Below are 23536 nucleotides of genomic sequence, written 5' to 3'. Positions count from 1 at the left end.
AGCATCTGGACACAACTGCAGGAGGGAGGGAGGAAATAAGAGGAGGGAGATTTCATTCTGATTCATATCTGCAGCTGCCCAGGGCTTTATTAAAATAATAAAGAGAGAAGTAAGAGAGAAAGAGAGAGAGAGCAGGCAGTGTGGAGGACTGAGAGGCAGGCAGGACTGAGGCACTGCACAAGGAGAGAGAAAAGGGGAGGAGAGATAAAGCAGACCAAAGGAGAGAGAAAAGGGGAGAGGAATGATGCTGTGAGAAGACAGGAGAGGAGAAGAGAGTGGAGAGACTGAAACGGTAAGGCGAGGAGAGAGGTAGAAGAGAGATTAAAAGAGCTCCACAGATGGAGGGATGGCAGTCCCACTGGGAGCCAGGCAGCGCTAGGCCAGGTGAACTCAGGGCTGTACAGTACATCACTACCAGCACACTGAGAGCACAGGCCAGCCCCATCAATGCTGCTGTTGTCTCAGACTCAACGACGCCAAAACACAGTAAAGCTCTGTGTTCTAACTACTACATGTCACTCACTACCTCTGAATGGTGCCTTGGTGGGTTGAGGGATGGTAATTGGTTTACACTCTGAGGGGTTGAGGGACAGCAGACAGGCCTAGTGCACCTCTGATGACATCAATGAGGATTTAGAGCAGAGACAGTTGAGGGCTGCAGCACCATACCACACCATGACTGACCTTTACACCACTAGCTACTCCTGAGAACTGAGGATAACAAAGGGAGATGAGGGGTGATGTCAGTAGTGACACTGACCCCGCCCCTCCCCAAGCAAAATAATAGGATATTGGAGAGTTATTTTTAAGATGTCAAAACCCTAGTTTCCCTTCCTGTTCCCCCTTTCTCCCCCCTCCTATCTCCCTCTGCATCTCTCTCCCTTCTGCCTCTCTCTCACACTGCCTTTCTCTCTCTCCCTCTCTCACCCTTCCTCTGCCCCTCTCTCCCACCGCCACGCTCTCCCTCTGCCTCTCTCTCCCACTGCCTCTCTCTCTCTCCCTCTCTCTCCCTTCCTCTGCCCCTCTGTCCCTGTTCCCATTGATAGTCCTTTGCTGTGCAGGGCCCTGAACGGAGCTACAGAGTGCCTGTGGGTTTATGGGTCACTCATACAGCCCACACACAGGCCCTGTTAAACTGCAGCGTGAGAGGAAATGCCTCTGATTTATTGGAGACAGAGGAGTGCATAGTGGCTGCCATGGGGTAGGACTGTGTGTGTGTGTACGCACAGTCTCACTATTTTCATCCCTGCAGCCTTACAAGTTCTAGCTCTGCCTGCTGGGTCCATTTCCCCAGAAGAAGAAGAAGTAGCATGATTTTCAATAATCCACGCCCCCCTAGGGACTCAGAACGGAGGCCAGGGAAACCATAAATAAACTGACCTGCATGCAGCACAGGGAATCTCAACCCTCATCTCACCTGTGGCAAAAGTTGGTTTCCTCGAAGATATACCTCGAAATAATATAAACAACTCTTTACCATTTCCATCCTAACAAACGAGTACACACACATCAACAGAGGAGCACGACAGAGGGGCAAACAGAGGGAGAAAAATGCTTTTTTTTCCCTGTTTGCTTTAGTTAATTGATGGCTGGTCATACTGATAAAATGACTGGTGTCATATGGTAATTAATGGCTGTTGTGATTATTCTCTTCTGAGTGGCGAAGCGAGGGGCTGGATGCTCCTGCCTCTAATCTCATCTGGGGCCCTCAGCTCCCCTCCCCTCAGCTTCAGCTGCTTCCAATTTGGGCTTGGCACTTGCGCTGCTGTCGCTCGCCATTTACACGCCCATGAATCTCCGCAGCACAGGCATGTCTGCATTCTGCTGGGGGCATGCCTTTGTGGGTATGTGTGTCTGTGTAAATAATGTTTTGTGGGTGATTTTAAGTCAGTGGAGGCTGCTGAGGGGAGGACGGCTCATAATAATGGCTGGAACGGTGCGAATGGAATGGCATCAAACCATGTGTTTGATGTATTTGATACCATTTCACTGATTCCGCTCCAGCCATTACCACCTCCTGTGTTGTGAGTGTATCTGAACGTGCACGTTTGTGAAATGTGACATGTGTGTTTATGTTTCCTTATAAATAAATCAGTAAGCATGCGTACGTATGTGTGTGTTTGTGTGTATGTACAATGGGGTCTAAAATTATTGAGACCCTTGATAAAGATGAGCAATAATGACTGTATAAAATAAATCATTCAAATACTGAGCTCTATTGTATTCAAAAAAATATTGGGAAATGATATTAGTTTATACTAATACAAATGCTCAGAGAAAGAGATGTTGTTTAACAAGTAATAATGATTTTTCTTGAAAAGATAGGGGTCAAATTTATTGACACCCCTAAAGTTTCTTATAAACAAATTAGTCAAGACATGCTAACCTCTCACCATTACCAACAACAGGGGAGATTAACAGGTCTTGGGGGTATGATCTTTGACCCTCTGTAACTTTCTCACTCATCATTTTTAACACTCATTAAGGATGATCTGTAATCATGGTAGCATCCACATTAATGTAAAAGTGTTTAGAAAAACATGTTTCTATTCTTATTTACAATAAAAGTGACTCTTATATGACACAGTACATTATTTACCATTCATTTCTATTGGGCACAAAATAATCTGAAACACAACCAAAACTAACTGCAAATGCATCCAACAAGTTTGTAGAGTCACAAGCTTGATGTAGTCATTGCATGCTAGGAATATGGGACCAAATACTACACTTTTGACTACTTTATTTATAAGAATCTTTAGGGGGGTCAATAATTTGGATCCCTACCATTTTGAGAGAAAAAAAGGTATTACTTGCTAAACAAAATCTCTTCCTCAGTATTTGAATTATTTATTTTATACAGTCATTATTGTACATCTTTATCAAGGATGTCAATTATTTCGGACCCCACTGTATGTGTGAGTGTTCCAGTGGTTTTACAACCTATTTACACAAACACTGGGATTGGGGGACCCGGGGCGTGTGGTTGAGAGGAGGGAGAATGGCCACTTCAGGGACAGCTCTGGAAAATGGTGGCTTTATGTTGGGTCAGCATATTTTGTTTTTGACAGTGCTCCATTGTGTGGTCCAAGAGGAGTGGGAGTGGAGGCTGGCACTCAAAGAGATGAACTGGTCTCGTGCAGCCCCCAAACCCGTGACCTCACACTGGGGTCTTTCCACTTACAGCTACTAGAAACGACAGCCATTAAAACGGCTAATCATGCTTAACAGCTGTATCCTTCACTATAAAAAATCCTCAACACCTCACTCTCTCACCCACACACACACTCATATATATACACACACAGACACACACACAGACACACCGAACACACCAGCACCCACATACTCCCACACTCCCCTTGCTAATGGCAAGCTGCAGCCAATTGATGTTTAAAGCAAGGGGCTTAGAGTGTAGGTCTCTGATAAGCCACGCTGAGCTGTAAAAACACAGATTACATTTCTGCGGCTTATTGCAGACGCCGCGCCTCTACCTTCCAGCCACGCCATAATTGCGGGCCCAGAATCCGCAGCCTCAGCTTGGCTGCGAGACATGGCTTGATGGGGACTCCCCCGCAGAGCACCGACAACCTCACTAATTCAGCAAAACCTCCTCCCTGTCTCAATATGCTGCCTGCCTGCGGCCCTCTCCTGAGATAAGCTGCCGAGGTGGTGAGTTGCTTTCAAGTGCCTGTCTCTATATATAAAATACAGTCCATGATATCAACTGGAGTCTCCCAGTGTCATCCTCACACTATATCCTCACATAACTCAGTCACAGCAGAGGACAAGGGCAGTAAGCCAACTAACACACCTGACCTGAGGGAGACATGAATACTATCACAGTTTATATGTCAGAGAGACTGTGATCTCCATTTGATACAGTCCTCTGATACTGTAGGTACACTGATGTGTTTGACAGCTAGATTGGATGTCATAATCTAGCCTGTATTGCATACATTTGATATTCTGTTATAATAAAATTGCTATCTAAATGGGGTATACTTTTGATAGTGTTATTTGATTTGCTGTAACTTGGGATATCCCCACTGAAAACAATAGTTTTGTTACTTGGAAGGGTGAAGGGATATCCCTGTTATCTGAAAGCTTATGAAAGTGTCTCCATCAAGCTCAATCAGAGATAAAGGCCAATGTGTTCCAGGTCCAGCAGTAAGACAATATCTCCCCAACCTCATAGAAAACAATTAGTACCTAGTAATTACACCACTGGTCTGGAATTTGAGCCAAGGCTTGAGATTGGGGTGGGGGCCTGAGAAACAGAGAGCAATATGAGGGGTGGCTTAATACAGTGTTATCTTACTCCACATTGATTATCTGACTGTTTATCTGTTATCAGCCTGTGTGTGATGTAATGTTTTGCTTTTGGAGCCCCTGGGCTGGATGTGGTGGAGCCAACAGGCCACAGATCTCATGGGAGCCTCTGATTTGACGAGAGAGTCTCTCAGGTGCCAGAGTGACCTGAACCCATCCAATAGTGTGCGATCACTCATCCTGGGTTGGTGCACTCTGCTCCTAGGGTCATTGGGACTGGGGAAAACACATCAAGGGGTTTTAAACTAAAACAGAGATGTGTTATCTCTAGGTCAGACAGACAGACCAGACATGCGGAACCCCTAGTCAGCCACTCTGACAGCAGGCAGGGGAGCAGCAAGGGGGGGACCAGACTCCAAACCCCCTAACAGGGTCAGAGAGTACACATGTAATGGGACATAGGAAGAACTCAGCTAAGTGAGTGAATGAACAACAGTGAAAACAACACTACTGAGCACTAAGATTACAGCAAACCGCTCTGCCTTTTCCTGAGTGAGGAGGATTGCCATCATTCAGTCTCACCTCTACTCTCACCCTCCCAGTCAGAGTCCCAGTCTGCCTGTCTGCTGTGGTGACGGATGCAGTAATGCTGACCAGCCCTGGGGGGGAGTCAGTGAGGGTAGTGGTGCAGTACAGAGGAGGTAGAGGTAGGGGAGGTAAAGTAGATCAGAGGATCATGCACATTTTCCACAGAGAGGCAGACAGCAGACAGGCAGCAGATGGAGGGGGGGGGAGAGAGGGAGGGAAGGGGGGAACACCTACGACTACTTTAAACTGGAACTTTGAATGGGTCATACATCAAGAGGACAGGACATCACATCAGTTCAACTTCAGACCAAAATCGAGATGTCCCATATATCTACTACAACCAATAACTAATAACATTTACATTTGCATTTGACATTTTAGTCATTTAGTAGATACTCTTATCCAGAGTGACTTACAGGAGCAATTAGGGTTAAGTGTCTTGCTCACGCTCTTAACTGCTAGGCTACCTGCCACCATAACACACAGGTGCTCTGTTATATGCTAAAACATACAAATAAACTTTCTAGGACATGTATCTGCACAGAAACATAGGAACACAATCACATCAATGCGACAAGCACACAGCTTGTACTTGACCTCACACTCAATGAACCTGTGAGTGGCGCTCTAACATTCCTTGGCAACGCTATGGCAACAATTTGTGCTATCCTATCTCCAGTCATCCCTGTGTCGCTGGTTTTTACTCCTTAAGAAAGGGGATGAGGGGGCTGAGAGGAGGGGTATCAGATTGTGTGCTGTCAGGGGCCTCTCCTACAGAGTGCCGGAGGCGGTCCTGGATGCTATCCACAGTGCTTCAGCGCAGGGCTCTCCGAATAGTAGCTGTCATTTCCACTCAGCGCTGCCTGTGATCTGAGCCACCCGGAACGGCGCTCTGATAAGTGCCTAATCCCAGCATCCCTGTCCCCCCCTCAGCCCTCCAGTCAAACCCCCACCACAGCCCTCCATTACAACCAGAGGGAATCTCCCCCAGCACATCATTGGATAATTCTAGGTGTTTTGACAGTGTGTCTGTCTGCTTTCCATGTGTGTGTATCTCGGTAGCCTGTTTTCATCCGTGCGTGTATGGGTGTTTTTGAGTGTCTTGTACCCTGTATCAGAGTATGTGTTACATGTGTACACCTTGTGTCAACATATGTAGGCACATGTGTAAAGGGTGTGCTGGTGGGAAAAGTGGAGTAATTTCTCCCAAATGAGGCCCCATTACATCACCCAGCAGCAGGCAGCGTGTCCCTGGGAGGCCCCAGAGAAACTGTTAGCTCACCTGGGAGGAGTGGGCTGGCTGTGGAGGGAAACAGCAGTCCCATGTCAATACCACTGAGAACTCAATGTTTTACCACAGACAAGGGTTATTGTAATCTGTGTCACAAAGCTTAACGATTTACGGTTCCACCCAGAACACTAACAGCCCCGGGTCCTGGGACAAACAGTCACTCCACCCTGTACACCAGACGAGACTGAGACAGGGGGCCAGCCAGCGCCAAGGGAAATCATTAGGCTCTGTTCTGTTCTGGGTGAGAGGGGTGAGGAGAGGTGTGTGTGGGGGCGTGATCATGTGGACGGGGGGAGCTACTGGAGTTGAAATGATCAGAATAGCAATAACAGAGTGTTAGCATGGTAGGGGATGGACTATATAACTCTAAACCACAACAAATAATTGACTCAATGACTGTGAAATTGGACACGTAAAAACCTAGAAGAGTAATAAACTGGAGGCTGTTGGCTCTGCCCTAAGATGCTGATGTGAGGTTTTCTCAAGACCATTGGAGAGTGAAAGTGTTTTGTTAGGATGCAGGCAAACAGAGGGGTATCCTAGTGGAAAGTACCAAAGAGTTTAGCCATATTACTCATATATTAGTTCTGAGGAACTCCTAAGAGACTAACACAGTGGGGAACTGGGAATCCTGGATAACACAGAGAAAGATAGAGATAGAGAGATATGCTGATAGGAAGGAGGAATGGAACAAAGACAAAGATACATTATTGAACTTGAGCTAAGTGAGAAAAGATAACTTGGAGACAGGGAAAAAGGTATGAGAAAAAAAAAGAGAGAAATTAGAGCGATATTAAACCAGAGAGTGAGAGAACGTTAACCAAAATCCAGAGTGAAAAGAGGAGTGAGAGTGTGGAGAGAGGGAGGAAGGGGAGGGGAGAGGCAGCCTGGCAGCCGTCTGGTCGTCACGGTTTCTCCCTCCACCCCATGGCTGAGGAGCGTCAGAACCAGGTTCCAGGACTCCAGGACCTCTAATCTCAACAAAACCTTATGTCCTCATTGTTCTGCTTTTCAGTTGTGAGCACTGTCAGTCAAGCAGAGGAGCAGAGAGAAAGAGAGAAAGGGAGAGAGAGAGAGAGAGAGAGAGAGAGAGAGAGAGAGAGAGAGAGAGAGAGAGAGAGAGAGAGAGAGAGAGAGAGAGAGAGAGAGAGAGAGAGAGAGAGAGAGAGAGAGAGAGAGAGAGAGAGAGAGAGGGGAAAATAGATGCAGAGAGAGAGAAACTACAAGGACCAGAAATGAGAGTACAGAGATCTGAGAAGTCTGTAAGTGCATAAATCCCTCTGTTGCCCTCTTACCTTCTTCACATGTGGTGCCGCTGTAGCCTGGACAGCACTTCCACTCCAGAGAGGTGATGGCACGGTACACCACCTTATAGGAGGGTCTGACCACTGTCCGGTAGCTAGGGAACACGCGCACACGCACAGGCCAATGTCACAAACAATGTAAGGAGGAACCAGTTCCTCTGATCTAGTGGTTCATTCATCAAGCTGTAGATGTGGGGTGTGTTCGTGAGGTTTTGACATGCTGTGTTTTGGGTTAGAGGTCCCAGACTCACCTTCCCTCTGTGCATCCCTGTGGCCAGCGACATGTGTGGTAGACACGCTGCAGGGTCGTTCCATTCTGCACCTGGCACGTCACCGTCTTAGTGACCGTATGGGGACACCAATTCCTGAGAGAGAGGGGGGAGAGAGAGAGGCGGGAGAGAGAGAGGGAGGAGAGAGAGAGGGGGGAGAGATAGGGGGAAGGAGAGAGGCAGGAGAGAGAGGCAGGAGAGAGAGAGGGGAGAGAGGCAGGCGAGAGAGAGGGGGAGAGAGAGAGGGGAGAGAGAGGCAGGAGAGAGAGATGCAGGAGAGAGAGGGGGAGAGAGGGAGGCAGGAGAGAGAGGGGAAAGAGGCAGGAGAGAGAGAGGGGGAGAGAGAGAGGGCAGAGAGAGGCAGGAGAGCGAGAGGCAGGAGAGAGAGGGGGGAGAGAGAGGGGGGAGAGAGATGCATGAGAGAGAGAGGCAGGAGAGAGAGGCAGGAGAGAGAAAGGTAGGAGAGAGAGAGGGGAGAGAGGCGGGAGAGAGAGAGGGGAGAGAGAGAGGGGGGAGAGAGAGGGGGAGAGAGAGAGGGGGGAGAGAGAGGGGGACACACACACAGAGCAGGTTTAGCATGCACACTCAAAGTCAATAAGACAAAGTGGAAGATAAAAGTACTATTGGCTTCAGTTCTCCTCCACACCTGTTCTACACAACCAGAAGAAACAGGTGGTCATATCATTATCTGATTAAACACCCACAAACCCACAATATCTCTCTCTCTCTCTCTCATACACACACACATACGTACGTACACATGTGCACACAAAGGGAAATTATCCGTACCCTCACACTCCATAAGCCTAAGTCTACCCATCCCAGGGGTTTTGAGTCTTTCCTTTCATTCTCCCCCCTCTTTCTTTTCAAAGTATTTTATGATGTTTACACAAGTTCAATCGGCCGTGAGACTTGCAGGAGTGCATTGTAGGCTGTGTTTACATTGCAGTCTTTTCCTTATCAATACACATCCGCTGGCTTTCCCCCCCTGGGTCTCTTGAGAGGCAGAGTCACTGAGGGGGAACAGAAGGGGGGTGCCAGGAGAACACTACCTGCCCCAATGCATAGTGCCAAGTGTAAAGTTTGGTGGAGGAGGAATAATGGTATGGGGCTGTTTTTCATGGTTCGGGCTAGGCCCCTTAGTTCCAGTGAAGGGAAATCTTAACGCTACAGCATACAATGACATTGTAGACTATTCTGTGCTTCCAACTTTGTGGCAACAGTTTGGGGAAGGCCCTTTCATGTTTCAGCATGACAATGCCCCCGTGCACAAAGCGAGGTCCATACAAAAATGGTTTGTCGAGATCGGTGTGGAAGAACTTGACTGGCCTGCACGGAGCCCTGACCTCAACCCCATCGAACACCTTTGGGATGAATTGGAACACCGACTGCGAGCCAGGCCTAATCGCCCAACATCAGTGCCTGACCTCACTAATGCTCTTGTGGCTGAATGGAAGCAAGTCCCTGCAGCAATGTTCCAACATCTAGTGGAAAGGCTTCCCAGAAGAGTGGAGGCTGTTATAGCAGCAAAGGGGGAACCAACTCCATATTAATGCCCATGATTTTGGAATGAGATGATCGATGTGCAGGTGTCCACATACTTTTGGTCATGTAGTGTATAATTAGAAAAACACATAGGCTGCAGCCCACTCCCAATTAGCAGGTGTCCACATACTTTTGGTCATGTAGTGTGTGTGTGTACCCTAAAGCAGCCCACAGTAACGACTCCTACATGTTATGGTGCCTGCACAGTGCACACAAGCCCTTATTAGGGCCATATCATCTAGAGCAGAGTTTCCCAAACTCAGTCCTGGGAGCCCCCCTGGGTGAACTTTTTTTCTTCTTCCCCTAACACTACACAGCTGATTCAAATTACAAACTCATCATCAAGCTTTGATTATTTGAATCAGCTGTGTAGTGATAGGGCAAAACCAGAAAGTTCACACAGGGGGGCCCCCAGGACTGAGTTTGGGAAACTCTGCTCTAGAGAACCAACATCCTTCTGGTAGTGCTAAACTCTTGTTTCTTATTCATCCATCTGCCACAGGCTAAGACAACAGCCACTTTCCCTTTCCCTCTTTAACACTGTAAGAGCCTCCATAAAGGGTAAGGGGGTGGTTGGGATGGGTCCCTGTTTCCTTCCCCCTCCATGGCCTCCAGAACCAACAGATAGCCTTCTGACGCCTCAGAAAGAGAGAGGGAGAGAGAGGGAGAGAGAGAGAGAGAGAGAGAGAGAGAGAGAGAGAGAGAGAGAGAGAGAGAGAGAGAGAGAGAGAGAGAGAGAGAGAGAGAGAGAGAGAGAGAGAGAGAGAGAGAGAGAGGTTAGAAAGAGAGAGAGAGAGAAGAGAGAGAGAAGTTAAAGAGAGAGAGAGAAGAGAGAGAGAAGTTAAACAGAGAGAGAGAAGAGAGAGAGAGAGAAGTTAAAGAGAGAGAGAGAGAGAGAAGAGAGAGAGAAGTTAAACAGAGAGAGAGAAGAGAGAGAGAAGTTAAACAGAGAGAGAGAAGAGAGAGAGAGAAGTTAAAGAGAGAGAGAGAAGAGAGAGAGATAAGTTAAAGAGAGAGAGAGAGAAGAGAGAGAGAAGTTAAACAGAGAGAGAGAAGAGAGAGAGAGAAGTTAAAGAGAGAGAGAGAGAGAGAGAGAGAGAGAGAGAGAGAGAGAGAGAGAGAGAGAGAGAGAGAGAGAGAGAGAGAAGAGAGAGAGAAGTTAAACAGAGAGAGAGAAGAGAGAGAGAAGTTAAACAGAGAGAGAGAAGAGAGAAGAGAGAGAGAAGAGAGAGAGAAAGAGAGAGAGAAGAGAGAGAGAAGTTAAAGAGAGAGAGAGAAGAGAGAGAGAGAAGTTAAACAGAGAGAGAGAAGAGAGAGAGAGAGAGAGAGAGAGAGAAGAGAGAGAGAAGTTAAACAGAGAGAGAGAAGAGAGAGAGAAGTTAAACAGAGAGAGAGAAGAGAGAGAGAGAAGTTAAAGAGAGAGAGAGAAGAGAGAGAGAGAAGTTAAAGAGAGAGAGAGAAGAGAGAGAAGTTAAAGAGAGAGAGAGAGAGAAGAGAGAGAGAAGTTAAACAGAGAGAGAGAAGAGAGAGAGAAGTTAAAGAGAGAGAGAAGAGAGAGAGAGGTTAAAGAGAGAGAGAGAAGAGAGAGAGAGAAGTTAAAGAGAGAGAGAGAGAAGTTAAAGAGAGAGAGAGAAGAGAGAGAGAAGTTAAACAGAGAGAGAGAAGAGAGAGAGAGAAGTTAAACAGAGAGAGAGAAGAGAGAGAGAGAAGTTAAACAGAGAGAGAGAAGAGAGAGAGGGAAGTTAAAGAGAGAGAGAGGAGAGAGAGAGAAGAGAGAGGGAGAGGAGAGAGAGAGAAGAGAGAGAGAAGAGAGAGAGAAGTTAAAGAGAGAGAGAGAAGAGAGAGAGAGAAGTTAAAGAGAGAGAGAGAGAGAGAGAGAGAGAGAAGAGAGAGAAGTTAAACAGAGAGAGAGAAGAGAGAGAGAAGTTAAAGAGAGAGAGAGAAGAGAGAGAGAAGAGAGAGAGATAGGAGAGAGAGAGAGAGAGAGAAGAGAGAGAGAGAGGAGAGAGAGAAAGAGAGCTACCAGACTTTTCTTTATTATTATTACGTTTATTTGTCAGTGTCACGACTTCCTCCAAAGCTTCCTCCTCTCCTTGTTCAGGCAGGCTTCGGCGTTCGTCGTCACCGGCCCTTCTAGCCACTGCCGCTCCTCATCTCATCATTCCATTTGTTTTGTCTTGTTTATTACACACACCTGGTTCATATCCCCTCATCAGTACCTGTATAAGTGTTCCCTCTGCCCCCTTGTCTTTGTGTGTGATTGTTTATTGTGGAGGTTATTATAGCTCGGTGGAGCTCTTTTTTATTTTGTATCGCCGGGATATTCACCTGTGTGCCTTGTCATTTCTGCACTGGAGTGTTTTACGCATTGCTGCGTACCGCTGTGTTACAGAATAAACCATTTATTCTGTGATTACCCTCCTGCGCCTGACTCCTCCTAAATCACTCACCACAGAATCACGCCCTGCCGGAAGCTGAGCCCGCGGTTTGTGGGGCCGTTCAAAGTCCTGAGGAGAATAAACGAGGTTACCTATAGGTTACTACTCCCTCCAGATTACCATCTTAACCCCTCGTTCCATGTGTCTCTCCTCAGGCCGGTGGTGGTTGGTCCGCTCCAGGAGTCTGAGGTGCGGGAGGTCCCTCCGCCCCTTCTGGACATCGAGGGGGCCCCGGTGTACCTGGATTAGAGGCATCGGGTGGGGGGCCTTCAGTACCTCATGGAGTGGGAGGGGTACAGTCCGGAGGAGAGGTGCTGGGTCCCAGTGAGGGATATCCTCGATCCCTCCCTGTTGCGGGTTTTCCACCATCGCCATCCGGCTCGCCCTGCTCCACGTCCTCCTGGTCGTCCCCGAGGCCAGTGTCGGTGCGCTGCCGGAGCTGCGCCTCAAGGTGGGGGTCCTGTCACGACTTCCTCCGAAGCTGCCTCCTCTACTTGTTCGGGCAGGCTTCGGCGTTCGTCGCCGGCCTTCTAGCCACTGCCGCTCCTCATCTCATCATTCCATTTGTTTTGTCTTGTTTATTACACACACCTGGTTAATATCCCCTCATCAGTACCTGTATAAGTGTTCCCTCTGCCCCCTTGTCTTTGTGTGTGATTGTTTATTGTGGAGGTTATTATAGCTCGGTGGAGCTCTTTTGTATTTTGTATCGCCGGGATATTCACCTGTGTGCCTTGTCATTTCCGCACTGGAGTGTTTTACGCATTGCTGCGGACCGCTGTGTTACGGAATAAACCATTTATTCTGTGATTACCCTCCTGCGCCTGACTCCTTCTAAATCATTCACCACAGTTAGGGACCATGTACAACATGCCATTGCACCAGATTTAGCTAAATAGCTAATTTAATCTGTAGTCCCTGCGCTTCAGGGGAGGCCAGACCTCCAACAGTTCAGAATGTCACAAGGGGGTAGCCACTAGCCAGGGGAGGTGGTTTATCCCTTGATATCTCTCGATTTTATTTTCTTGTTCCTAGGCCTTAGCTAATCTATCACACAACAATTTACTGAAATGGGGATTCATGCTATTACTGCTGCGCCCCATAGCTCACAATGATCTGTCCACTACCCTGACAGCATTAGACCTGGATCAAAAGAAAAGCAGATTATACTGTTTAAATCACCCTGCTAACCTTGTATGAGGAATTATACCATGAATGATAGCACGGATTAGATCCCAACAGACCTGTGAATTAGTGAGATGGATTCATCCAGTAGGTAATAGAAGAGAGAAATCCCACGTTAATGGAATTACGCTTTTACTTAGTTTTCTTTTCTTTAATATGTATGCCAAACAAAAAACATTGATTTCAAAGTTTAACAAACCATACAACTCTATGCACAAGGAATACTTTCAACAATTCCCACAGAAAGATTTACAAAATGTAGTGGAAGAACTGTGCAGATGCAAACTTTGGTAACGAAATGACGGTAAAAACATGCGACCATGTTTTCCAAAAACTATGTTAATTATCTTCTCCGAATTAACATTCAAATATGTCTACAGAAGAAATGGGGTGTCAGCTATGACATGGAACACTCTTAGAAAAAAGGGTTCTAAAAGGGTTCTTCGGCTGTCCCCATTGGGGAACCTTTTTTTGTTCCATGTAGAATAGTTTTTGGTTCCAGGTATAACCCTTTTGGGTCCCATGTAGAATCCTCTGTAGAAAGGGTTCTACGTGGAACCCAAAAGGGTTATTCAAAAGGTCATCCTATGGGGACAGCTGAAGAACCCTTAAAGGTTCTAGATAACACCTTTTTTTCTAAGAGTGCACCTTGAGTTAGAAAAATACATTTTGGTCATTGGTCCCTGATCTGTACTACACAGAAATACATAATTATGAATATGAATGTCGTTCACCTCATGTTTCACAAGTTTGGACACAGCGCAGCACAGTAGAGTACAGTGCAGTACAATACAGCACAGCAGAGTAGAGTAGGGTAGAGTTCAGTATAGTGCAGTGCAGTACAGTACAGTAGAGTTATACTGTACTCTACTCTACTGTAATACTCTACTTGTCTTTACTGTATTGTACTGTACTGCATTATAGTGTTCTACTATGTTGTATTGGACTGTAATCTACTGTGCTCTACTCACTGTGCTGGACTGTACTGTGCTATCCAAACTTGTGAAACATACATCTATGATAGGTTCAGATTTGGTCCAGTCCGCCGCCCCGTCTGTGGACGTTAACATCAAAGCCAGGATGACCAAATTTCTACTACTTTTCAACATCCATGGACGTCCGGTGTCGGTTGCTGCTCAGTGGGTGAGGATGCTGGTTAAAGTCAATGGAAAGAGAGGGGGCTCATGGGTAGGTGTCAGTAAGAACTGGGAGAGGTGACATTAACTAGAGAGAGAGAGAGAGAGAGAGAGAGAGAGAGAGAGAGAGAGAGAGAGAGAGAGAGAGAGAGAGAGAGAGAAGGGTTGTCCAGACTAAGACTGTTTTAACACTCTTGGTTTGACCACCAGACAACAGAAAGGCAAAGAAACCAGTTATCAGCTGAACATAACAGGATGCCAGTAGAAAGGAGGACTGTAGCAGATGACCCAACTGTGGTTTGTGAATATGATTTCACATTGTAGCCAATTTAGTTGCAGCTATTCCGTTGCTGATTTTTGATAATGTCCAAGATGAGCCTGCCTGTGTGTGAGAGAAATTGCCCACATCCTCCCCACTACATTTACATTTACATTTTAGTCATTTAGCAGACGCTCTTATCCAGAGCGACTTACAGTTAGTGAGTGCATACATTTTATACTAAAAAGGGGATCAGACAATGTGATTGTTCCCAGCTTTGATCCACCCTGGGACCAGGGGCTCACAAACAGAGACCGTTAAGCAGAGGTAACACCACTTAAGACCATTATCCCCTGCTACAACATAGCCCCCATGTCATTTCTACTACTCATCTGGAATCACAGCAGTCTGCAGTTAGGCTCCAACAAATAATTACTTGATTTGGTAGGAGAGACAACTTTGTTTCTATAGAGACTCAGTATAGCTTGTGTTATCCATTGCAAAAGTACCACAGTGAAAAACAGATTACAGCAGAAGTAGTTTTTATAGAGACTCTGTATACTGTAGCTTGTGCTATCAAAGTGAAACATATTACAGCTGAGGGACACGGATGGTTGTTTTACTCATAGTTCCAGTCTCAACCGCAAAGTGCAAAACTTCCCCAGGGTTGAGATGTCCCCTGGTTACAAGGTGTGAAACCCAACAGCACGGCTGTGTTTAACTGGCACTGGCACCAGGCAGGCAGGCAGGCCCATAGTGAGTATCAAGTCTCTCTGCAAACACCTCAGACTCCCTCCCTCCCTCCCTCCTTCCTTCACTCCCAATGCTGGGCCAAAACCAAGTAAATCACAAGGCACAACGAGCCCTGAAACAGATCACAGCCAATGTTTAGAGGGAAAAATAAAATCTAAATGCTTAAGGGAGAGAAAGATCACAGTTTTGGCCCATGTGTTCGCCACCAACACAGACGCCACAACAGAAAAACATAGGGGGGAACAATTAATAATACTGATAGAGAGCTCATGAAATTGTCATGATGACAAGCTGCTGCTGTACCCTCACTGCAGTGTGCCTGAGGACTGTTGTTCACACAGGGAGGCTCCTCCAAGACCATGCAGATCCATATGCAGTTAGGAAAGAGCACTAGTCATTGGAAAGAGACAAATAACAACAGAGAGAGATAGAGCAAGAGAGAAGATAGAAACAGAGAAAGAGAGAGAGGGGGAGAGAGATTAACCCCCGAGCCAGGCCCTCTGAGACACAGAGAGTAGAGGAGGGCAGACAGGCAGGCTCACAGAGGACAGAGGAAGGCCAGGTTAGGGTGAATAAAGTCCAGGTGCACTCCCCACTGAGCTTCCTGTTTCAGTCCCTCTCCCTCTCAATAACTCTCTTCATCTGGGACATAGTTGAAAAATCCCAGCCTCCCTTCTCACCCTCTTTCTCCAGCCCAATGCTGTGGGAGGAGGGTAGAATGCAAAAAAAAAATGAAATTTAGTATGATAAAAATCTCAAGGAATTTCTCAAGATTTCTGGCTGTGGGAAAAGCTCTTGTCGAGAACAAACGACAAAAGACAGATGTGGCAGACGGCCAGACGAGAAGAGATGAGGAGGAGGAGGAGGAGGAGAGACCAATTAGGAGGATAGACCAATTAGGATGCACTGTGGGTCCCAGGGCACAGGGAAGACGGTCCAACAAAAGAGAGAGACATTCAGTGACATTATTGAAGAGAGAGGGATCAAACATTCCTGGAGTTAAAACCTGAAGCTGGAGAGAACGAGAGTGAGCTTCTAACTGGGATAGACTGTGAAATACATTATTCTGCACAAAGATAGAGGGAAATTTAAAAGGACTGATTTGAATAAAGGATATGAGAGAATACAATACGGAGTTAGATAAAGAGTGTATTTTATTTGAGAAAACTGCAACAATAGAGAGAGAAAAAAGAAACTGAAAGAGCATATAAGTACCAGTAGTATAGTGTGTTGGTGGTCGTCACTGCTCTGTGGGTTGAGGTACAGCAGCGGTGTAGAGGAGGTGTTGAATGAGAGGTTAATGGGGGACATTAGGGGTGGCCCATTGTGCTGCAATTTTAGTCAGGTTCAAAGGACATGTCAGGGGCCAATCAAGCCATAGATAATGAGAGGAGGGGGCCACAGCCCTCTAAGCAGAGCCGGGCCTTGAAGGGGTTGTGGAGGACAAATGGTTTACACACAGCAGCAGTCACAGTGAGCCTGAATGGACCCTTATCTCATCCAGCTGTGGCCAAGACAACAGGTTGTTTGAGTGAATGTGTAGGTGGGAGTGTGTGACACTCTTTGATATGGATGACCAAGCTGTGTGTGTGTGTGTGTGTGTGTGTGTGTGTGTGTGTGTGTGTGTGTGTGTGTGTGTGTGTGTGTGTGTGTGTGTGTGTGTGTGTGACTGTCAGCTCCTCTGTTGGGGGTAGTGCAGGAGAATGCGTGGTGAGGGTGAGGGGAGGTGGTGATGGGGCAGGCTCTAGAAGGTCCCACAGGGAGTAGGCTGTCTGGCAGTCAGACCATGACTCCCCCTCCTCAGGCAGGCAGCTCAGGAAATAGCTGTGTCGTTCCACAAAATGAGTACCTTTTGCATCCCTTTGATATTTAAAGTTGAAATTGTGTACCAATATTGAATTTGAAAAAAACTGTTATATTAAATGAATTAAATAAAGTGCCCTTTATCGTTCAGATTTTTATATTAATAAATACTTTTCCGTGCACCCTCTATGACTTCTAGGAAGATTTTAACCCACTTAACCACAACATTTCTCAACGTTTTCACCATCATTGTAAAGCCCTAGTTATTTTGTTGCTTTGACAAAGTCATTTCTGAATATTATTATTTATTTAATGTGATTGGTGATTCACTTAAGTCATTTTAAGGTCAACCCTGTTATGTGAACTGAACACTCGTTTTAATATGGTGAAACTGTTCCTTAAAAACAGAAAAGGAAAAAAAAGAAACATTGAACATCTAATAGTCAAATCATTGTGTAAAAGCAGCCCACTGGGCACACACTGGTTGAATCAATGTTGTTTCCACGTCATTTCGTTGAAATGACGTTGAACCAAAGTATAATAGATGTTGAATTGACATCTGTCCCCACTGGGAGGTGAACTGGTTCTACACTTTTTGGCCATTTGCTGGTGTTTTGTGGTGGAAAACTGAGCTGGTCGAGCATAACATGTCAACCTTGTCACCCATAGATAGACTGGCTAGAAATGTTTTCACAATAATAAAACTATGGTGAAGCTTGCGTTCAATTGCTGCCACCTGTTGCACACAACAAGCTTCCATTACCCCAGTCACAAGGAGATTTGTGGCTGATTTAAGATGAAATCGTCAACTTTGTTACGGTCAACCGTGTTAGTTTATTTGGCACTTAATAGGCACTTACTATAGTCATTTTTTTATTTAACCTCGAGATGGGAAAACTGTTTATGACAGAACTTTTAAATTAGTTTAAATCAAAAGTTTTTTGGGACCAAGTTAAACTTCTCAAGAAACACCGAATTGGTGGAACGACCCAGCTGCTGTCTTAACCCTTAACTCTGCTTGGCTCCAATAGCCCTCATTTAGGCCAAGGGTGAAAAGACCCTGCTGCATTGCCTCTATTGTAAGAATGGTTTACTTCAAGTATTTTTTTCGATACTGTAATGGCCCTGTGATTTATTACAAGCTCTGATGCTTGACGTATTGCACGCAGATTTTTTTCTGGCTTGTGTCGTGTACGTGTTCATTACTGACGTGCTGCGTCTTGTATTGATGCCATTTTCGTCTGGTTGATGTCATGTGCCTGTTTGTCTGATACTGCTGTCTTAGACCATGTCTCTCTTGAAAAATTGATTTTTATCTCAACGGGACTACCCTGGTTAAATAAAGGTGAAATAAATAACATTTCTAGGTTGCCCGGGCTGCTGGTCTGAATCGAGCACTAGGAATGTATGACTAGAGACTTTTTTCATTGTTATCTCTTGACCAATAGTCATTATCTCTTGACCACCCCTACCATTGCTAAAAACAACTTTTATCTCTTTCAGTACCTCTGTCGTCAAGACATTGTTCAATGCTTTGTATGTGGACAAAGACTTGGGACTTAGGAATGTTACAGTGCTCCTACAATGGCCATATGAGAGGAGAGGACAGCCCTCTGTCCTACACGGAACTAATGGTAATGCCCCTGAATGGTCTTGTTGACACCCATCATAAACATGACTGTCTACATGACGCAGCCTAGACGCACAGCAGCCCAGATGCAGTAGACCTGCAGCTGCATGAGTTTAGTAAACATGTCCACCAACCACGGCTCAGGGTGACAGAGAGAGGCTCAGGGTGGAGGAGTAAACGCAGCGGACCAAGGCCAGGACCTCTCTGCTCTCTGCACCACCTGGGCACTTCCCAGGGACACTACACCCATCAGCAGGATCCTCCACCCACTCTCCTCTCCCCTCCCCCATCAACCCCCCATTGCTCAGAACCTGAGAGAGTAAATATTAGTGTGATGGGGAACTTGATCACATCCACATTGGCTGGCCTCTGTGAAAAACACTAGCTTTGTCCAGAAGGGAAGCGAGGGGGCTGGTGTTTTCCCCTATGTGTTTAGTCTGAGGGCTTTGCTCACAGAACCACCCTCATCAACAACCCTGCTGTTATACGGAACCCTCACCTCTGAGGATGACAGGGGAGGAACACACAGAGGGAGAACATCAAAACAATCCCACAGAAAGAGAGATTACTAAACCATTTCACACAATATAGTAGTATATTTGTGCAACAAACTATAAAGAGTAGCTTTTTCAGCTGTTATTCAACAGATCCACTTTATTACAACATAAAACAGACCAGCGTTTCCATTCACTACCCATTCCCGTTCAAGAGCTCCCCTCTGTTTGCTGAGAGACCCATACAAGGTGGATTTATAGAGGCAGATGAGAGGGCTGAGTTGGTGGTTTGTGCCTGTCTTTATGGATGTGTGTGGGGCTTAGTGGAAGGTCCTCGGAGGACTGATGACTGAGTCTGGTCAGATGAGGAGCTCCCTGACAGCTGAGAGGCAGCAGATGTTGGAAAGGAAGAGAGGTGCTGCCGGCCAGACCATAGCACAGTTTAGAGACAGCATTGCTCTCACAGGACAGGAGCCAATAGGCCACACAGATCGACAGTGGGCAGGCCAATGAGGATGGGAGAGCACTGCACACAGTGCGCAATGTGCTGCCTGCACAGGAAAAAGGAAACCCAGTGTCAAGAAGACAATGAGACCTGCTAGATGGATAGGATCAGGATGGGAAGAGTAATTGTTGGTTGCATAAACAGGCAGAAAAAAGGGGGCTTTGAGGTCTTTAAAAGATGGATAGGTATAGATAACAATAGGAGGTTAGTTATAAGTATATCTAAAAAAATAAAAATTAATAAAAAACACAACTAAAATGAACTGAAGAGAGACTATTTAATTAGTGACATTAAGTGTAGCCTAATCTATATGTATTGTGTATTGTGAATGGTATGGATACTAAAGCAGGTAGTTTTGTCTGAAAGGATGCTTCAAAGACACAGAACCTTCGAGTGAGTCTTTGACAGGTTTGTTTTATTGGGCCTTATGAAGATCTAGCCTACTGTATTAACGCACTAATCATCATTTCAATGAAAGGTTATAACTAGGCTCTAATACACGAAATTAAAAGAAGCACAACAATAAACGATAAGGCATTAATCCATACCTTTTTTGATAAATAGAGGTTTGAGACGCTGCGGACGACTCTCTGTTGAGTTGGGTCCCAGTTGAATATTTGTAAAGCCCGGTCTTCCAGGTCCCGTGAGCTGCAGAGGTCAGCCACAGCAGCAGCACAATCCAACGGAAACTTTTTCGGCAAAGCGCGGACACGCAGTCCGGTTGATACGCTCCCATTTCCTCGGCGTCAAAAAAGCACAGGCTGAAGAGTTCCTAAAAAAGTGATCTAGTGAGTGGATTTCTTTCCAGTTCGAGAAAAAAATATACCTCAAAGTCCAGGTTTTGGCTTCACCGAGAGGGAGCGCATCACATCATCAACCAAATACATAAAATACAAATATCAATTACACCTTTACCGTTTTAATAGCAAAAAAAGAAAGTGGCTGCATTTTAAAAATCACGAAAAGAAAGGTAAAAAGTACACGCCGAAAACACAAATCTTAAAAAATTCACCGACTTTGCAGAAAGTTCCCCACATGCCCAAATATATATGCAGTGTTCGGAAGCAACCAGACGAAGTAGGTTGGGTAATGTGACTGACCGGTCTCTTTTCTTTTCACTATCAGCTCTCCCTCCCTCTGTCTGTGCGTACTGTAGCCTGTCTCAAGTCGAGCTTCTCACAATGGGCAATAAATTAGTCTCATTGAGTCTTTTAAAAGCACAGCCCGCAGTCTTTTACCCTACCATTCTCTTTCAACCTTTCACCGCAGACAAGGCACGCTTAAAAACAGTTTCCCTTTACGCATCTATCGTCATTATCAACACTGAACCATCCCGGAGTGATTGATATCATTTCCTAATCCTAAATCATTATAGTTTCGAAATTCTACAATGGTAGGCTACATGTGGGATTCATGTGAACAGAATACATTATTGTGAAATAAAGAAGTTAGTCGGATGCATTCTCATGACAATAAACATGCATACATAGTTCAATATTATGGTGGTGATGATGCTGCATGAGTCTTTCATCTCTGTTATTGAGTGTCTATAAATGCCCATGCTTTATTCTAAGGACATAACACTCAAATGCCAGACACACTTTTGCATTGTGTCATCTGGTTTATATTATAATAGAGTAGACATGCTCTGTATCGTTCTCAGTGGCGTAGCGCAGTTTCGCAGGGCACCCTGCAAGGTCCAAGCAAACTAGCAGTTTTATAGCTAATCTCATGCTATTTTACACATTTTGCCATGAGGATGAGAGAAAATGTTGCTGTTTTAGAGCTCAGGGATTCTTGAAAGACGGGACAATCTCAAACATTTCTCTTAATATTAACAACTTGAAATACATATTTTGATAGACCAAAGTATCAGCTATCACACCATGTAAAGCAGAGATCCTCAACTAGATTTTTTTCTTGAGAGAATGGTCGGGCGGCGGGTATAGGCAAGGTCGGCAGGTAGCCTAGAGGTTAAGAGCGTTGGGCCAGTAACCGAAAGGTCACTGGTTTAAATCCCCGAGCCAACTAGGACTTAATCCTAAATACTCATGTAAATCGCTATGGATAAGAGTATCTACTAAAATGTAAACAAAAACATAATCGACTAAAACATAATCATTTCAAACCTTGCTTACGTTTGTTTACGACCACTTGGAAACAGGTTTCATAAATTAAAATCACTTAGAGCTGATTTCCTGGTGTTTTTACAGTCTATTATGTCGGAAAACTTGCGGGGCCAAATAAAACCATCCAGCTGGCAGCTAGTTGGGGAACCCTGATGTAAAAGAACAACCTCCTAATTATAATTTATTTCTCATAAAATGCAACTAACTGGATTTATGTCAACTCTGACAGACACCATAAAAGGCATTTCATTTTCACAATTATTGTCCAACAAGGCCTTGATTGTTTAATTCTAACATTATATTATTCAAATATGTAACACAAATCTCCACATTTATTTTTGTTTTGTTTTATAGCACTACTATATGCTCCAGGGCTAATTTAGTTAGCATTTTGGCATGTGTTTCTAGATTTAGAACATAAAACAAAATGTATAAAGCAAACATTATCCCTTAGGTCTAGCACAGCAAATACTTCAATTGTTTAAGCATATGTTGCAGAACAGTGATTACAAAAAAAATAATCAGAATACAAATAAATACAATCGATCTTAAGGAGGTTAGTCATCAGTGACAGAGTTGACAAGTCACTGACAGAGTTGACAACAGATACTCAAAACATACATATTTTTGCCTCTAAAAATAAAAGTTCAATACAAACATTTTGTAAATATGGAACATTATTGATTTGAAAATCCCCAATAAAAACATAACCATTCTCTCAGATCTTTCAGCACTATTGATAAAAGTCACCTTTTCTGAGAGAGATTTACATGGTTATCAAAACGTCAGGTAAGCCTACACGAAACACAGCCCTTATTTGAAGTGTTTCTAAAATTCCCTGTGGGAAAAAATGTATGGTGGAAAAACGATTGGAACCATTTCCTTGTTTGACTCATACTGTGGTACTCTGTTCATGTCCTCATTACATCTATTGCAACAAGACCAATCATGTTCTGTACGTTTTTAAGCTCAAATAATGCAAAAGCCATTTTTTCAACTATCAAAATAACGTTTTCGTGCCGGACAAGGATTGTCCCCACTTTCAAGAATCCCTGATCTTATTTCCTGCTATTCTACACATTTTGCCATGAGGCTGAGAGAATATCTGGCAGTTTGAAAGCTAATTTCCTGTAATAAAAAATAATAATGTCATGGTTTATGATGCGTACATATGCTATCTGGGGGGCGTGTGCTATGCCAGTGATCCTTCTTCCTCCTGTCCCTCCTAATCTTGGTCTTTGTCCAGCCTTGAGCTATGTGGTTGCCGTTTGCATCCTTACTCAGCAGCCTGTGGGCAGACCTTGGTGATTGGGCAAGGTCCAGGCAAACACAGCCAGAGAGCAGGGGTGGTGGGCTCTCTGTAACCTCTCTCCCGTGCACAGTGGAGGTGGGATCTGGAAGGTTTCTGTCCAAACAGCCACTAACCACAGGGCTGTGGGCCGGTTCCCAAGCTAAACACCTGGCCCTGCAGCCTGCAGCCCAGTAATCTATATCTGTGGTCAGAGTGACTACACTTCTCAGGTCTCTCAATGGGTAGCACTGTAGGGCTCACCAGCTGCACATAATCATGATGCTGAAGAGGAAGAGAGGCCATCTAAGAGCATGATTCATACCAGCACACAGTTACACCACAACACAGGACAGACAGCTTGGCATCCTGTCCTCCTGAGGTACACAGTATGTTGTATGGTAGTTTGACTCATATCACTCTACTGCATTGATGAGATTATCACTGCACCCCGACTGGCGCAGGACTCTCCTCACAGTGCAGTGGAAGCTTTCTACTCTCTCTAAGGCTCACCTGCTCCGAATCACACCAAACGGAAACTGCTTCAGAAAGCTTGACGGGGGGATGGTAGTGTCTGCATTTCTTATTTCAGGGCATCCTTGGCATTTTATGAAGCAGAGTGGTGCCAAGAAGGAACTGGAGGAGTT

General features: G+C 45.3%; 1 protein-coding gene across 7 annotated transcripts in view; it reads right to left on the bottom strand.

Annotated features, from left to right (window-relative positions):
• LOC121584898 (EMI domain-containing protein 1) overlaps positions 1-20840 on the bottom strand; it is a 69518-nt gene extending 48678 nt beyond the window's left edge. For 2 of the 7 annotated variants that reach the window (XM_041901132.2, XM_041901134.2), the window contains exons 1-3: positions 20021-20839; positions 7707-7820; positions 7447-7550 (exon numbers count right to left, since the gene is read on the bottom strand). In XM_041901132.2, coding sequence (XP_041757066.1) covers positions 7447-7550; positions 7707-7820; positions 20021-20208 — 406 coding nt within the window. In that variant the 5' untranslated portion in view covers positions 20209-20839. Of the gene's footprint in view, positions 1-7446; positions 7551-7706; positions 7821-20020 lie in introns of all 7 variants that reach the window. The other 5 variants (XM_041901139.2, XM_041901140.2, XM_041901133.2 and 2 more) reach the window with 3 other exon arrangements.
• Positions 20841-23536: the final 2696 nt, after the last annotated feature.

The sequence above is a fragment of the Coregonus clupeaformis genome, chromosome 16 (genome assembly GCF_020615455.1).
Source record: "Coregonus clupeaformis isolate EN_2021a chromosome 16, ASM2061545v1, whole genome shotgun sequence".
NCBI classification, from domain to species: Eukaryota; Metazoa; Chordata; class Actinopteri; order Salmoniformes; family Salmonidae; genus Coregonus; species Coregonus clupeaformis.
The sequence above is the reverse complement of the archived record's forward strand: the minus strand, read 5'-3'. Positions and strand labels throughout refer to the sequence as shown.